The 17973-nt window shown below is 42.2% G+C and overlaps 1 protein-coding gene across 2 annotated transcripts in view; it reads left to right on the forward strand.

Moving 5' to 3' along the window:
• Positions 1–17973, forward strand: part of IQCA1 (IQ motif containing with AAA domain 1) — a 237585-nt gene that overhangs the window by 163853 nt on the left and 55759 nt on the right. For both annotated transcript variants that reach the window (XM_072640671.1, XM_072640672.1), the window contains 3 exons: positions 4093–4199; positions 4658–4756; positions 16184–16236. In XM_072640671.1, coding sequence (XP_072496772.1) covers positions 4093–4199; positions 4658–4756; positions 16184–16236 — 259 coding nt within the window. The remainder of the gene's footprint in view (positions 1–4092; positions 4200–4657; positions 4757–16183; positions 16237–17973) is intronic.

Below are 17973 nucleotides of genomic sequence, written 5' to 3' on the forward strand. Positions count from 1 at the left end.
CACTTCAAGATCTTTGCCAAGAAAATCCCAATTGGAGGCACAGAGAGTTGGATTTGACTGAAGATGATTAAGTAACAAAGTATATTCCAGGAGCATAGATTTTGAACTAGAAGGAATCTTGGCGGCATAATGCATATTATATATGGATGTAGGGCTAGGGGCTGCACCTGTGGTTTATGTCTCTATAGTTATCAATGGCACATAGTTAATTCAGCATTCTGTGCTACATTGATCAGTATTAAGCACCTACTGTGTGTGCACGCCATGCTAAGTGCCCATTTAGGAAAGAAGTTTTGAAAATTCGGAATGGAGAGATGACAAAAGTTCATTTATAGCTTTATTGTATGCTCCCTGTTATCTTAAGGGGTATAATTTCTTGGTGTTTATCTCCTCCCCTCCATGTAATCTTCTGTCTCCAGGATTCTCACACCAGAGTAAGGCCACCAGAGCCCCTCAGCACTGGGGCCCCTGGGTCCATAGCCTAGGGTGTCATTAGCATCCTAACTGGGCCTGACCTGGATTTTACTCACGCCTAAGTCAGCTCTTATTTAGCTGGACCCTAGAGCTCTGGGCATATTGGGGGCAGTGGGTGAGGAGGGGCATGTGTGAGGTATTATCATAGCCCCATGGGCTTAAGTAGGCAGCACTATTTCCTCAGCAGGGCCACTGGGAGCCAGGCTCTTCTGTAACCCCCAGAGTGGTGAGGAAGGGCAGCAGAGGGTACAGCAGTGAGGGCTGCGCCAGGTTTGTGGGGATGCTTGAGTTCCACTCTTGTCTTCCTTGTGTTTGGATTCCTTTTCCAGGACTTCCCTCAGGCCTCTCAGACATTCGACCTTCCTTCCCACTGCCTCTTTTGCTTCCACCTACGAACATGCTCATGTCTCCTCCATCCCTCCCAACACCAAATCTTCCTTCCACGTGGCCATCACCTCCAGCACCTCCCCTATATCATATGATTTAGTGGATTAGATCCTGCCCTTGGAACTAGGAAGACTTAGTTTCATGGATACTGGACAGAGTATTAGACCTGGAGCCTGGTGATCTGGATTCAAGTCTCAGCTGTTACCTTACTGCCTTGACTATGAACACATTGTCCCTTAATCTCTCTGAACCCTGGTTTCCACATCTATAACCATGCTACCTCCTTTCTTGGGCCATTTTGAGGAAAGTGCTTCAGAAACCTCAAGAGGCTTATTGTATGTGTGTGAATTGTTGGTATTAGGCCAACTCCACATACGAAAAAGAAAATATAAATGCCCTCTATCCCTTTCTACGTGAGGTATCCAATGGCAGCTGTTTTTAAGCTGTTTATAAGCGTATTTATTTTCCACAGTGGAATGTGTCCAAAGTTATTTCCAAGTGTTCTAGACAGGGCATCCCCAAAGTCTTAGTGTGATTTTCAGCTTTAATAGCTTAAAGTTTATTGAGACTGAAGCTTAATAATTAAGCTTAAATAGCTTTCATTGCTATTTATGCATGCTTAAATATCTTCAGACTGAGCTTTACAATGAGACTTCAGGGACATCTCAAGTGACTCCCCAAGTCACTGGAGTCTGACTCTAAGACAAATGTTCTTCCCTTGGGTATGTGAACTTTTTTAAAAAATATTTTGATCACTGTATTTCAATAGAATTTATTTCCTTTCTCATCTTATGTATTTTACTTTGTGCATTTAAATACATGATTCTAAGAAGACTCTAGGCTTGGTCACACTGCCCAAGGAGTGAAGGAGCTGGGACAAATATTTTCTCACCCCTGTAGGGCTGGAATATTTGCATCTGTATTAAAACACTTGTAGAAGGTCTGATGGTCACTGGGCAATTTGTTTCTGGAGAAATGTATGATATCCTTTGTTTTAAAGAAGAAATGTATGCCAGGAGAGTTGACTAGGAAGCTGATTTCTGTAAAGCACAAACTTCTTTTCCAGTGGGATTAATCATGACTTAGCATTTCCTGCCCAGCTCCTCCTTTGCTCTGGAATCCCCCTTCTTCCAGTTGGTAACCCCCTAGGTTTTTCTGGAATATTGAACTTTCTCCTGTAAAGATTCCCCAACCATACACTCAGTTTTCAGAATGTCCTTCCCTCCTCTTCTTCTACCTTTCTCCTCTTCCTTTTTCTCCTATTCCTCTTCCTTTTCTCGGATTGCTGACCACATTCATTGGAGCTGTATTGTAATATTCTACCTACAGCAAAGGTTGCCAAATCTGTGCTTCCAAAATGGCTTGAAGGTCATTATCCTTTGGTGGGTGGCCACATCCACACCTCCTACTCAGCCTTATTGAGAGATTCAGGTCCTCAGGGAGCCCCTTATTCACGGCAGAGATTATGCCGAGCTGTATGGTAATCTAGCCACCCTGAGCTGAGCCAAGTTTGTTTACCCTTCTCTATAGTTTACATTCCTTTATTTCATTAGGGCTAATTGAAGCCATAGAGATGGACAAAGACAAATAGAGCAGGTCACAGAGGCCATCTGGCAGCCATCCCACACAGCTTCCCTCCACCTGGAGAAAGCAGGAAGATCCTGCTCTAGGTCACCATTCCATCTGCCTCTTTTTTATGGATGTCCCCTAACATGCCAAATGGGATCTCAAGAGCATAGAGCAGGAAGGATCTCAGGACCTCACAGGTCATCTGGCCCAATCCTCTCATTTTTCAGATAAGGAAACTAAGGCCCACAGAGGTTACATTACAAGGAGTATGACTTGCAGAACCATGATTAACTCCCAGGACCTCTAACACAAAATCCAGAGCCCTTTCTTCTATACCATCTCTGGCATATGTCTCTTAAAGGTTGTGGGCGACAAGCTGTTCTAGAAGTTTCATGGCCATGGGACCCTGGGTTAGATGGTGGCACTCTGAAAATAATTTGAATTTTCAGTTTCAGGTTATGAGAGACAGCCTGGAACAGTGGAAATACCTAGATTTAAAGTCAGAAGGCATAGGCTCAGATCCTGACCCTGTCACAAACTGGCTGTGTGACCCAGGAGAGCTGAGTACTTAGAGGACACCAAATCCAACCCCCTTATTTTATAGGCAGTCACAGAGAGGTTCAGTGGTTTCCCAGGGTCACACAGCTATCAAGTGTCTGAGTCAGAATTAGAACTCATCTTCCTGACTCCAAGTCAACTGCTCTGTCTACTAAACCCCAGCACCTTCTTCCAAGGCTTTTAACCTCTGAGTGCCCTAGGCAATTCTCAGAGATGGTCAAATGATGATTAAGTGCCCGTACTACTTTGGTAGAGGGTCTTTTCTCACCAGGAGTTCCCTAGCCTGATGTAATCATGGTTCTACTCCATGTCCCAGGTACTCTGTGAGGCACCAGGTTTGTAACAACAAAATCAAAACAATTACTTCCCTCCAGAAGCTAATGTTCTCTTGGGCATAACAAAACAATCAAAAAAAAAAGATTATTCAAAATGAATACAAGAAAATTTTGTCTAGAAGGCACTAGAGACTGAGAGCATTGGGAAAGGCAGACCTGGGTTTGAATCTTGGCCCTACTAATTACTACCTGTTTGACCTTTCCCATTTAACCTTTTTTGGTCTCAGTTTCCTCATCTGTAAAATAGGGATCAACTAGATGACCTCTGTGTAGAGATGGTCCACTTCAGAGGACTATGTACTCAACTGCTTGTCAGAACCTGAATGATGGGCCTTCTTCTGAGTCCCCTTGGTTTTTTTGGGGGGGGGGGAAGGAGCGGTTTTTAGAAGGAAAAATTATCTGTGTCTCATTCAAGAGGGCTTTTTTTCACTCCCCATTGTCTACCACTGTATCTGGCACATAACAGGTCCTTAACCAAAATATGTTGAACTTTCAGCTGAATCAATTTGTCAGTAAACAACTCTATCATCCTCTGTCTCAGCAGTTGTTGGATCATGGAGTAGGAAGTCTTAGTTCGATCTTATGACCCAACACTTCTCCCATTCACCTTTGTTAACAGTACAAGCCTCCCAGTGTTGTTGTAAGGAATAAATGAGGTATTTATAAAGTGTTTTATAAATCATGAAGTACCATATAAAGGCTAGCAGTTATTTGAGAGAAAATAGGCAGCATTTCTGATTTTCGCTTTCTTTGTCCTGCTGTGGTATAGGAGTCTGGAGGGACAAAGATGAGTCCTGGAATTTCCTACAGGATTATGACCCAGAGATGATCAAGGAGGAGAAGAGGAAAGAACTGGAATCAGAGATCAGAGTTCAGGTATGTTGTTATTAACAACAATAATATCTTTTTTTTTTTTAATAATTAACAGACACCTCAGGTATTTTAAAAAGTTCATCAGGATCTCCAGGCTCAGTACATGCAAACATCATTCAAAAATGTTTAAAGTACTTCTGATGTAGTATGGCTCTGACTGACACCAGAAAATCTGGATTCAAATACTGTCTGTGATGACTCATCTGTGTCCAAGTTAATTAAGTTATTTAACCACTCTATGCCTTAGTTTCCATGGCTGTCAAAGGCAAGGCTTTAACTAAACAGACTCCTCCAAGGTCCCTTCCATGTCTAGAGCTATGATCGTCCAACCCTGCATATTGAAAATTACCCATAAAGATTGTTGATCCTGTTAATAACTATTGGACACAGAATCATTCATCAGAATTGTCCACACCACTCTAAATTGCCGTACGCTGATTTGTCAATATGTCTCCACCTAGGTGGATGAGCTGATGAGACAGGAACTGAAGAATCTAAAACTAGCTGTGGACAGAGAAAAGGAAGTCCCAAGAAAAGCAAAGAAGAAAAAGGAAAGAAAGGTGAGGTTTGAATTGATCCAGTCCACCGTAAAATGGGATTCCGCTTTTGAGCTCAGAGGTCAGTGGTTTGGAGAACCCTAGACCCACCCAGCAGAAGAGATGGGACACAGCATAAAGCCTGTCTATCACTTTCTTTGTTTGTTTGCCTTAAAACCAAAGAAAAACATTTCAAATTACATTTGAAAAGCATTTTTATTCATATGTTCCAGGACTGGTTTCTACAATTCCATGATTCTAAGTACAGTGACATTTATCAAGAGTCATTTGAAGAACAAGCAAAAGAAATCTTGTTCAACCAGTCCTTCTCCATTCCAGAGCTTTCACTGGTCTGGTCCCAAAGTCAAGGTGAACCAGGCCATTCGTAAGCAGAATTGTGAAGTCAGCATTTTGTCAGCTCTCCCCTCTAGTCACAGCTTCCCCTCCCTTTCCCCCTGCCTTCTCCCTCTCCTGTAAAGCACCTCCCTCCATCTTCATGCTTTTTTCACCCCTTCCTCTATCCCAGGCCTCTAGGACCTGAGGAGTCTTCTATTGGCTGATCAGCTAGCTTTTAGCTAAAGCACATCTGGGCTTTATATCTGTATCCTCAGCTAATGTGGACACTTTGTTTGTTCTCTTCAGTTGTGGAGGAAAAGGTTTTTCCCCCTTTACTCTTCAGCAGAGAAAAAGAAATATGGGTGGTAGGAGATAAAGGAGCCCCTGAAATCACACCATGTAATCTACTCTAGTGGCCTAGTGATGCTAGAATGCTTTTGAGGGAAGGTTGTACTGGAAAAGTACTTCAAGGTTCTTATTCCCCCTCCTCATCCATGCTCTCTGCTTTGAGGGGTCCCAGGCCTGGGGGCCATTTATACCTTCTTCTGTCACTGAAACTTCTGTCGAAGAGGTCTGCTCAGTACCAAGGAGAGAATGCTGTCCTGGGAAGTATAAGGCCTGAGTTCAAATCCTTGCTCTGATACTTATTAGGACAAGTCAGTTTACTTTGGTGGGCCTCTGTTTCCCCCTATGTAAAATGAGGAGAGGGATAGAAGGCTTGATGATTTCTTAGGCACTTGCTAGCTCTAAATACTAGAAATTATCTGAGTTCAAATCCTGACTCTGTGTTTTACTTATGTGTTAAGTTGGACAAATCACTTGTCTGTCCTGTGCTTCGGTTTCCTTCACTGTAAAATGTGAAGATTGGACTCTGTAGTCTCCAAGGTCCATTTCAGCTCAAGGTCTCTGGTTTGTGAAGTTTCTGGCTGCGTGGCCTTGGGCAAATCACATAAATACTCTAAACCTCATTGTCCTCATCTGTCAAGTAAGAGTGTTGGGAGTCTATGAGGTCCTTTTCTGCTCAAAATCTATAATCGTGTTTTCTTGGTTAGGAAAGACAGCGATATTACTGCATTTTATTGAGCAAGGCTTAATTTATTTCATTTATTCTCCAGCTTCCCTAATCCCATTAGGTTTAATTAAAAATGCATATAGAGGCAAAGGAGAACACAGCCAATAACCATATGAGCATCTGACTACTGATCTTTAGGCAGGAAGATTCATCATTGCATCCTAATAAAAATAAGAAAGCAATAAGTCATCTTTTTTGTAAATCTAGCTTCCAAAAGCTCAGATAGAACTTGTCACCAGCAATTGTGAAATATACTGGACCACATTTAAGGGAACCTGGCAGACAAAATGGTGCTTCATGCCCCCAGTTTGATAGATAACCTTCTCTTTTGCAGTGGAATATTTACTCAGGTATCATGGATGAATATCTGCTTTGCTTTATGACTCATTCTCCTTAACTTTGAAAAATTATTAAATTGATCTTACTCCATATTATTCAGAATTTCATAGTGGGAAGGATGTTCAAGGTCTCTAGGTCATCCGGAAACCACAGTCCCTTATCATATCCAGCCTTTGGTATAAATCTCCAGGAATGGGAATTTGTGAAAATTAGGGGGAAATTCTATCAATCAGGGAAGTTCTTCCTTACATCAGTCCTCAGTCTACCTCTTGGCAGCTTCTACCCATTTCTCCTCCTCTGGGACTAAGCAGAACAAGTCTAGAATGATAAGGTTATGGGCCAAGAGTGGGAAGGATGAAAGGAGCCATCTAGGCCAACCTATGTTCCAGCAACAAAGATCCAAAGAATGAATGCAAGCTTCATTCTTTAGAAGAAATTATATCCTCTTGGGTCACTAGACTATTTGTGGGATCATTTGTCATCCTCTAAGACATGTATTCAGCCTCTACAGTTAGCAGAATGGCAGGTCACAGGAGAATCATCACTTTAGAACTGGAAGGGACTTTCAAGGCCACCAAATCCAATTGATCCATTTTACAGATGAGAAAATTGGAGTACAGGTTGGTGAAGTGACTTCATAGGATTCTAGACCATAGAGCTAGAAGGGACCTTAGAAGTCCTTTTATTGATACAGAAATCGAGGCCTAGGGAGGTAAGGAAGTGTTCAAGGCAGGATTTGAACTCTGGTCTTTGTGATTCTAACTACTGCACCACACTGCCTCTACCTTGAAGGAAGGCTTGTTTCATTCTTGAGCTGGCAGCCCCATCTCTCAGCACCATGCCTGGCACATAAAACAGATTTGCTGATTACACTGCTCAGAATCATTCTCGTTTTCTAAATAGGAGTCACTTTCCCTCCTCATTTACTACATATCTACCTTTTTTTCATGTATTTTTCCATGGGTATGAATCCTTTAACAGCAATAAACTGAGAGAAAAAAAGAGAAAGAGAAAGTAGAGAATAAAAATTATGTTTCCAAACCATTAGGAGACCTTCCCTGACACCCCCCCCCCCACCCCCTTCAAATAATCTCTCTTCCTCCCAGCAAGTTATGCAAATGCTTTAGACCATTTAAAATCAGGACTCAATTGTCTGGTTGATTACAGTACCCACAGCGTTCAGCGAAGGGGAGATTTGGGAGGACAGAAGTGGTCAGAGCTGGCCCTGGGAGGATGGGGAGGGCATGAGAGTGGGGGAGAAGAGAATGAGAGAATGCAGCCCAGCTTAGAAATGAACTCATTGTGTCTTCTGGACAGCAAAGAACCTGGCCTGATCAGAACACAACAGTGCATGTGAGGCAGCAGAAAAAATAAGCTCGCATTGTTGGAGGAGGTGGGGGTACTGGTGGTAGTGATGGTGGTGATAGTGATGGTGGGGAGGGAGTGGGGGTGGAGAGTGAGGGTGGGGATGTTCAGTCATTTTTCAGTCATATTCCACTCTCCGTGACTCCCATTTAGGGTTTTCTTGGCAGAGATTCTGTAATGGTTTGCATTTCCTTCTCCAGATTATTTTAGAGACGAGGTAACTGAGGTAAACAGGGTTAAGTGACTTGCCCAAGCTCACATAGCTAAGGAAGTGTCTGAGGCCAGATTTGAGCTCTGGAAGATGAATCTTCCTGACTTGGGGCCTCGTGCTCTGCCTACTGCCACCATTGAATGGGTTTGAAGCCGAATCATGGAGTCCTCCTCCTGGGCAGAAGAGTTTAAACACAAAGTGAGAGAATCTCAGATCCGGAAGGGACCTTATCGACCACCCTACCATATAGCCTCTTCATATCTACTGCAATCCTACCAGATGGACATGCACTTATTGGTCTTTAAGACCAAAGGATTAGAGCAGGCAGACCATCTTGTCTCAAGTTACAGAGGAGGAAACTGAGACCCAAGGTGACATGACTTAGTATCATAGGGTATCATACAGTCATGTTGTTGTGTGTCCTCCTTTAGGACTGGAAGAAACCCAAGGGGCTCCCTTCTCCAATCCGTCACTTTGACATAGCCAGGGATAGGTCAGTGACTTGCCCAAGTTAGTACAAGTAGTCATCATGAAAAGTGGGATTTGAACCCAGTCCCTCTGATTCCAGAATCATGGTTCTTTCCTCCTTACCACAATAGAAAGAACCGATATTTTGGCTCCCTTAACCAGTATTCAGTACAGTGAGGAGATATTCAAGTTTTGCAGGCAAATGAGGGTGATCCAGAAACATGGCATGCAAGCTAATGGTGTATAATTAGAAGCATCAGGGCAGAGGAGAAAGGAGGGATGGCATTCCACATGGGAGGCAGTAGCTGTAATCTGGGCATTGAATGATAGAAACCTAAACTGGGGTGGGTGGAGTAAGAATGGAGATGGGAAAAATGAACAAGAAACATCCAGAAGGAAGATTCACAGGATTAGGTGACTAGGGAAGCTGGGTGGTTCAGAGGATAGAGCACTGGGCCTGGAGTCAGGAAGACCTGAGTTCAAATCTGGTCTCAGATATAACTGTGCTACCCTGGGAAAATCATTTTTTCTCTGTTTGCCTCAGTTTCCTCATCTGCAAAATGAGGATAATAATAGCACCTACCTCCCAAGTGGTTGTGAGTATCAAATGACATATTAATTATTAAAGCATTTAGCACAATGCCTGGCACACAGGAAGTGCTACATAAATATTGTATTATTGTTATTTTTATTTTAGTGCATAGGAAATGAAAGCAGGGGTGAGCCAGGGATCGCTCGTGAAATTTGCCAGCATAAATCCTCTACCCTTCATTGGTGCCTGTGCAAATTTGGATGGGAGGGTGTCAGATATCAGGCAGTGGCTGCTGTAACAGGCCTGAGGGAGCCATCTCCCTTATACAATGGTACATATATATTCACTTAGAGATCTTGGGATCAATAAGATGGAGAGTTACCAGGACAATGTGAAGTCACCTTGAGCTGACTGAAACGTTAGTCATCAGCCACCACTCCCTTCAGCCTGCTGGAGGAGGCCTTTCCACTGTATTCTAGGAGTTCCTCACATTTTTGAAGTGCCAGACCACTTCAGCATTCTGTGAAGCCTGGGGACACCCCGACATAATGTTTTAGATGCATAAATTAAGACAAAGGATTAACAGTGAAGCCAATTATATTGGAATAGTTATCAAAATATTAAAAAGAAACTAAGTTCACAGACCCCAGGTTAAGCATCTCTGCAGTGTATTTGAAGGAAACTCAGGTTTTACAAAATCTATTACAGACCAGCCCCTGAATCCTGTATTCAGTTGACTTAGGAGATATTGTTACACTTGTTAAGGACCCTGATCCTTGTATGTGAAAATACTTTCCTTCTGGAAAGCAAAGCTAAAGATTTGAGGGCAAAATTGCCCACAGGCTGGCAATTGGCCAGTTAATCCACCTTCATCCATCAGGTACCTACTTGTGTGCCAACACCGGATTAGGAGCTGGGGACCCAACAGCAAAAATGAAACCATCCCTACTTATGTTCTGTTGTGGAGTTCACATGTGCTCATCGATTCATCAATAAGTAGTTCTTAAATTCTCACCAAGGGGCAGCTAGGTGGTACAGTGGATAGAGCACCAGTGCAGCACTCAGGAGGACCTGAGTTCAGATGTCACCTTAGACACTTGACACTCACTAGCTGTGTGACCTTGGGCAAGTCACTTAACCCCAACTGCCTCATCCTGGGTCATCTCCAGTCATCCTGATGAATATCTGGTCACTGGATTCAGATGGCTCTGGAGGAGAAGTGAGGCTGGTGACCTGCACAGCCCTCCCTCACTCAAAACAAAGTCAAGTGCAAGTTATATCATTCTTTGTCTGATGGCATGGTCTTCTTCAGCAACGAAGGATGAACACACACACACACACAAATTCTTACCATGTGCAAGGCATTGGTTACTGGTTACTGGGAATAGGAAAACAAAAATGAAGCCAGGTCTTCCCTCCAGGAGCTCACCTTCTGTCATGAGAGATGTTAGGTATCAATCAACAAGCATTGCTTAAGCACCTACTGGCATCAGGTCATACAAAGACAAAAGTGAAGTAATCCCAGCCTTCAAGATGCAGGCAACAGACGTGTATGTTTCCGTATCCTGTGTGTGTGTGTGTGTGTGTGTGTGTGTGTGTGTGTGTGTGTGCGCGAGCTCAAGAGCGCACATAGAAGGGATAAAGCCAACATGGAGCATTTGTAGGGAGGAAGTTATACTGTGCAGTGTTTAGAGTCAGAAGGGAGACAAAATCCAGCATTTCTTTGCCAAGACTCTGGAAAACAGTCGTTCCACTGCATCAGGAAACACTCTTGACATATATACTTTTTCAAAATTCCATTTTATGGGGCAGCTTAGATGTAAATACCATAAAGTGCATAAACGGCTTTGAAATTAGACTTCCTGGAAAGAAATAAGAAAACCATCTGTTTATGGTAAAATGTCTCAAATATGTTTCTTCATTAAAAGACAAAAGTATTAACCCTAGAAAGCTCTCCTCCTTGGCACACTCCCTTCTGTGGGCCTCAGTTTCCACATCAGTAAAATGAAGAGTTCGGCTAGATGGTCTCAGAGACCTCTTTCCTTCAACAAGTGATCCTCTGACTTTTTATCCCACCTATTTCCACCTGATAAACCTGTTGCTCCCTGGGGAACTGGCAGCAATCACCAGCAGATCTCTCATTCATCACACTAATCTCTGGTCAAGTTCCTTATATCTCCCCAGTTCCTCTAACACCAACTACCAGATAAGGACAACTCCAACAATAATTTGTTGTTCAGTTGTGTCTGGCTCACCCTGACCCCGTCTGAGGCTTTATTGGCAGACACTGGAGCGGTTTGCCATTTCCTCATTTGACAGATGAGGAAACTGAGGCAAACAAGGTTAAGTGACTTGTCCAAGGTCACCCAGCTAAGAAGTGTCTGAATTCGTGAACAGGAGCCTTCCTGCCTCTAGGTCCTGCTCTTCTCCTGCAGAGCCTGAAGGCTTACAAAGCAAATATTATCCCATTATCCTCATGAACCCTGGAAAGTAGGGGCTATTATTGTATCATTAACCCCATTTTACAGAGGGGGAAATTGAGGTAGGCAGGTCAAGTGACCAAAATCACAGCTACTATACCTGGAAATTCAGGTTTAAGCCTAAAAGTTGCACTAAGGCTTTTGGGACACTGTGTATGTGTGTGGGTGTGCGCATGTGTGTGCATATGTGTATGTGTTTCACTCAGCTTCGATCATACTTAACTTGCATTATTTAAATGGCCTGTTTTTTCATAAGGTTTAACTTCTTAGACTTCCAGACTCTAGAACAGAGGTGGGCAACCTGCTCTATAAACTTCCATTTCATCCTCCTTATGATAAAGATGGCAAGCATGGAATTTTTGTTGCATGTGCCAAAGAACAAGAGGTAACTCTGGGGCAGAAACTGCCTTTTCATGGCCGAAAAGCCTTCCATAGATGCCTGAACCATTGGCATTTGGATGGTAGAGACAATCACAATCAACCCCTGTTAATTGGATGGCTTGATTGGCTTCCCACATAGTGCTTTGTCTGCAAGACCTTTCAAACTCCCAGTGATCACTCATTATAATACAGCATTCCTCATATTATATATACACCAGCATCACTCATTATAATACAGATTCTTACCAGCATCTCTCATTGTGACACAGTTTTGGAAATAAAATTAAAAAGCTCAGGGTTTAAATAAGCCTTTCTTGTACAATTCAGAATAATCCTACAAGATGAGTAAATTCTAAATACCATATAGACTATATACATGTTAAGGTGATTACACTAAAATGTATTTTTAAATAATATCATTTAATTTAAAATAATATTAGTTTAGAATTGCATCATATTCAATGGGCATTGCTATATCATTCTAATGTTCATATTGCACTAATATACATTAAAATAATATGCAGTTTTCCAAAGAAACTTTCCATCTTTTGGAATGAGCCCAATATAATATAGTGCAGAGGGAAAAAAAAGCAAAGTTAGAAAAAGGAGGGTGGCTTTTATTTTCATTAAATACTGGATATGACAAAAACTGGAAACTCACAAATCAGTGAAAGAGGAAAGAAAATCCCTCAGGAATTAGTTGTCTCTCCATCAGAGAACTTAGTAATGTTCTCCTCAGTTAGGTAGATAGACACTGTTAAGCAAATTAGAGATTCAGCCCAGGACACTCTAGTTTCATGATGAAACCATAGGAGAGTCTGAACCATGGCAGCCTTGTGGTCCAACTAGAATTCATTCATCCATACCTACATTGATTCGTTCATTCATTCACTCAGTAAACATCTATTAAAGGCTACTAGATTCTGGGACGATGTGCTTTATCTCACAATGGCAGAAGCGGTACCAACTCCAGTTAACCAATAAAAAGGACCCTCTCTCTCCATTTGGGGCAAATGTTTGAGCAAACCTAATTCTGGTGCTGTTGTTTGATATCTAGTAAGACCCTACTACTAAGGTTACTCCTTGATCCAGACATCCATCTAACTGAAGTTAAGAACATAAGAAGAAGAAAGAGCTAATAATTCTCTCTCTGGGTAACGCCCAAAGTGCTTTACACTCTGGCCCTCCTCAGTGACATAAGTCTAGGAAATGGATAAACATAAATTTCCATGTCCAATCAATGTTTGCGAAATGCAGCAAGTTCAACTGCTGACTTGCCCTCTCAAAGAGCACAGAGTTTATTATCATTCATAGTCACCCATAAATGTTAAACTGTCATCCACTTAAATTAGTAAAGTCATCAACTTTCAGAAAGGGCTTGCCTTTGAACTCTATTTAAGTACTTAAAAGAAAGCATGCAGACAAATCCATCTACCAGACGTTTTCCAATTCTCTCATATCTTTTCCAGCCAGATTTCCCAGAAATGTTGATGTTAGTTATAGAACCACATATGTTGATGTGAAAAAATATACCTACAATTTTACATCTATCAGTTAGTTTTCTGGGGGAAAATGCTGGAAGGAAGCTACCTTCTGTTCAATAATTGATTACAGGTTGTGTTGATTTTTTATGCTGAAAAGATATTTTTTTTTCTCATTAATGAAACACCCCCAAAAGATCATTTGCTGTCCTATGTTAAGACATGTACATAGTCAAGAAACGAAGGACAAAATGTAATCCTGCTGGTGGCAGGGTCATCTCTTCCTCATTATTTTATGTCACAATGAGCAAGTTATTTAAAAGTTAGATAATAGCGTTACAGGAAAAGCTACCCCATACATCCCCAAGAAAGTTAATTTGCATTCTAATTTCTTGTTGCGTGACTCCTAACCCTAATATGTGTACCCTATACTTGGTAAACTACAGATTAAAAAAAATCTGCATTTAGCTTGAAGGCTCCCAAGTCTCCAGCTGACAGGGATCTTAGAGACAATTAAGTCCAATGAATCACTCTGACTTACTTATTGGATGATTCCCTTTAATTTTTAAATAGAAATAGAGGCTAATGTTCAGAGTACTCAAAGTAAATCAAATAAGACTTTTTAAAAATTTGGTATTGTTCATTGAAAGAGTTTTCTAATTCTATTCCTTTATTGCCTAGGAAGCAATACATTTTGATGAGAAAACCAAAGAGTATTTATTGACCATGACTTTGGACTTGGATGATGGTTTTGAGTAGAGTGGAAGCATCCAGGATTGCTTGCCAAATTGGGGAAAAGGAGAGGGAGAGAACCAGACAGAGAGACTGACACACAGAGGGAGGGGAGAGGAGGATAATTCAAAATAATGATCCTCTAATTCTCTCCTTCTCCTCGTGGACAGGAAATCATGACAATGGAGGGATTCTTGACTTCACCTCCTGAAGTCATAGTGAGATGGTAGATAGTGCAAAGCCTTTAATCCAAGGTGGTTGTCTCTCAAACTGTAAATTAACAAAGCACTGCCATGTCTAAATTTGCCCCACACCAAGGTTTCCCAGGAGTCTTAGCTAGGACTGTCTGTATCAGGCTTTAAAACAGAAGTCACACATTTAATCAGTGTCTTTTGGGTTTTTTTAACCTCAAATGCAGTTCAAAAGTACGTTTGTTCCTTCTATGATCCTGACCCCATTTTTTCTGGGTCAATGGGTGGTAGTTTTAAAGCTTCTAGGGACCTTGGAGACCATGTAGTCTAACTCCCTCATTTTACAGTTGGAGAAACTGAGGCTCAGAGAAATTCAATTATTTGCCCAGGGTCAGGAGCCTAATAAGTGTCAAAGGTGGAATCTGAGCCCAGACCATGCTGACAACAAGCTGAAATTATGCATTCTTCACCACATTCTCCTGTGTTGTCTTGGCAAGAACGTGCTTGCATTTATTCTCCTTTCTAAGATGCTGTTACAACCTCAATCATTTAATTAGTCTGAGTTCACTTCATTCTATTCCCTGTGGGATCCCTCCCCCTGGATGCCTCCCAGCTCCTCACATTCATGCCCAACATTGAACTCATCACCTTCCTCCCAAAACTTCCCCTCCCTTCACTTTGATAACCCCCCACCCTCCTGGTCAGTCAGTCTCAAATCCTCAGAAGTGTCCTTGAGTCTTCCTCTGTATCTCCCATCCATGCCTGCCTCTCCACTCTTGCTTGGCCCCTTACCTGGCTTCTCCCTTTTCTTTTTTGGTCCTGGTCCTGTGATTTCATCAGTATAGGTCATTCCTGGTGGGGACTTTCCTCCACCACTCCAGGTCCATCCCTGCTCAGCTGGTTAGAACCTGGGGTTCGGAAAGGTTAAGCAGCTGTCTCCAACATCACTTGGTTTACTATCTCCCTCCTCATCCACATTGTGGCAGCTGCCTCCAGTAACTGGCACTTGTCCTTAAGCACACCCTCCTTTCTGTCACTTATAAAGCACTTAGAAAGCAAATCTAGATGAAAGGAAAAGGAAGCTAGGATAGAAGCTTCACAGCCCAAAGCAAGATGGTATTTGTAAGACAGGAAAGACACAAGTATATTTGTAAGCAGAAGAAAAGAGGGGATGGAAGATATATGAGATCTCTTTGCTGTGGAGAGAACTTGGGCATCATTAAAGTGGGAGACTGAATATGGAACACTAAATATAATGTCCGACTTGGTTCATGGATCAGATAGGTTTGAGAAACACTTTTTTTCTCTTTTTTAAATCTTTGTTATAAGTCCATTGTTCTCTGGGAGGTGTGTGTGGAGTGGGGAGGAGTGTTAAATTGGATAATATAAAAATAAAAGATATGAATAACACTTTTAAAAGAAAAGAGCACAGGATTTGATGTTAAAAGACCTGGATTCAACTCTCTTCTTCCAGTTACTAGGTTTGTTACCTTAGAGAAGATGTTCAACTCAGCCTCAGTTTCCCTCCTCTATAAAGTGAAGATAGTAATGCTGATTCTGACTACTCACAAGTGTATACTAACCACAGTGTATTGTGTTAATGTGAGCTACAAAGGGGGTCAGGAGGAAGGTGGGGGCTTGCCCTTAAAATACTAAATATACATCAGCCATCTTCCCATTAGACCCATGGGATTTTTTTTAAGTCCAGAGAAGACTAAGAAACAGGGAGCTTCAACCCTTAGTGAATTCATTTTTCCTGCCAAGTTATTTTTGGAACATGCTGTGTACAGCTGATTTCTGCAGCTATCTATGCTTATGTATTTCTCCTAAATGGTGAGATAATTATTTATATTTTGTTCTCAGAGAGGAAGAAAGGGGAAAAAAGGTAAAAAGGAGAAGGACCTGACCCCTGACAGGTAAGGAATGTACCCATTCTCTTGACATGTATGCCTCTGAGCAGTAGCGATGCTATAGTGGCCAAAGTCCCTACTAAGAGTCAGATCTCTGACCTTGACCTAGACTGTAAACCTCTCTGAGGTCATTTTCTTCATGTTCCTAATGGATCATAGGATCTCTTGTATTTAAAACTGGAAGTTTACAGTTCTGTCTAATCTTAACCTTCATTTTACAAATGAGGAAACTGAGGTCCACATCAGGGAACTGACTTGCCCAAGATTGTACAGGGGTCAGTAGAAGAGCCAGAATTTGAACCCAGCCCCTTTGCCTCCAAATTCAGTGATCTTCCCACTGTTACCATATTGTATGCAAGGGAACTAGAGCATTATGATGGAAGGAGCTCTGATTGGGAGGTCAGAGAACCTGGGTTCAGATCCCAACCTTAGCCTGTGTGTGACCGCAGGGGTGGCAGTCAGTCTGTGGGCTTCCTTTTCTTCATGTTTTAACAACCACAACTATGATGATTGTGATGATGATGAGTATTACAAAAATTATGTGAAGAAGAGGTGGAAACTGTTTCACTCATCCCTGCGGGAGGTCAGAATTTTGCATCCACCACCAAACACTTGGCAGACACACCCTGGCTGCTGAAATTATCCATCAGAGCTCTTTCCACTAATACAAACCTCAGCATAGCCCTGGAGAACCCAGCCAGAACCCGTCCTGGGGCGAGAACCTTCCCTAGAATTGTCTTCACTGTCACAGGGCTGTGACATTGACCTAGAAAAGAACAAGGTTTGTCACTGATGCTGTCACCCTAGATCCTCCTAATCTGGAAGGAATGTGGAAGAAAAAGCTTTCAAAGTTCAGTAAGCTGGCCAAGGAATTCATGAGTAGAAGGACAGCCAGACAGCACCACATTGCATAGAGTACTGGGCTTGGGGTCAAGGAGACTCCTCTTCCCAAGTTCAAATCCAGCCTCAGACCCTGGGCAAGTCACTTCACCCTGTTTGCCTCAGTTTCCTCATCTGTCAAATGAGTTGGAGAAGGAAATGGCAAATCATTCCAATATCTTTGCCATAAAAACCCCAAAGAGAGTCATGAAGAGTCAGACACAACCGAACAACAACTGGACAAAGTGGTCAAATGTAGGATTTGAAACCCAGAGTCGCCTAAGTCCAAAACCAGCCCTCCCACTACTATGCCTCACTGCTACTATTTGCAAATGAAGGGTTTAGTCTACACCAGCATGGGATCCTAGAATGTGAGCTAGAACTGACCTCCAAGGCCATCTAGGTCTGACCTCCAACCCCATTTTACCCCAGAGAAGTTAGTGACTTGCCAGTTTCATGCAGAGAATAAATATAAGAGCTGAGATTTGAACCCAGGTCCTTGGGCTCCACGAGGCAATATTCTTTCTATTGCTTGTGCTTCTGGCCACACTGGAACGTTTCTTCCAGCTCTCAGTATGTGATCCTATGACCTTAATTAAGATTAGTAGAATAAAATGAGACAGTGGTGACAACTTTTGGGGAGTATAAAGCCCTCTACAAATGAGTGTCCCTGGCATAGGGGACTCCCAGAAGTCATGGTCTATCTGTGCATTCTTAGGATAACTGTGTTTGGGTGGGGTTTTTTTTGTTTTATGAAAAGGCAGCCCAGCATGTGTGGACTTGGGTGCTGCATTTCAATTAAGAATGAACCAACAGGAAGGAAGGAAACATGCCTTTATTAAGTATTCGCTATGTACCAGTAAA

The sequence above is a fragment of the Notamacropus eugenii genome, chromosome 2 (genome assembly GCF_028372415.1).
Source record: "Notamacropus eugenii isolate mMacEug1 chromosome 2, mMacEug1.pri_v2, whole genome shotgun sequence".
Taxonomy (NCBI): domain Eukaryota; kingdom Metazoa; phylum Chordata; class Mammalia; order Diprotodontia; family Macropodidae; genus Notamacropus; species Notamacropus eugenii.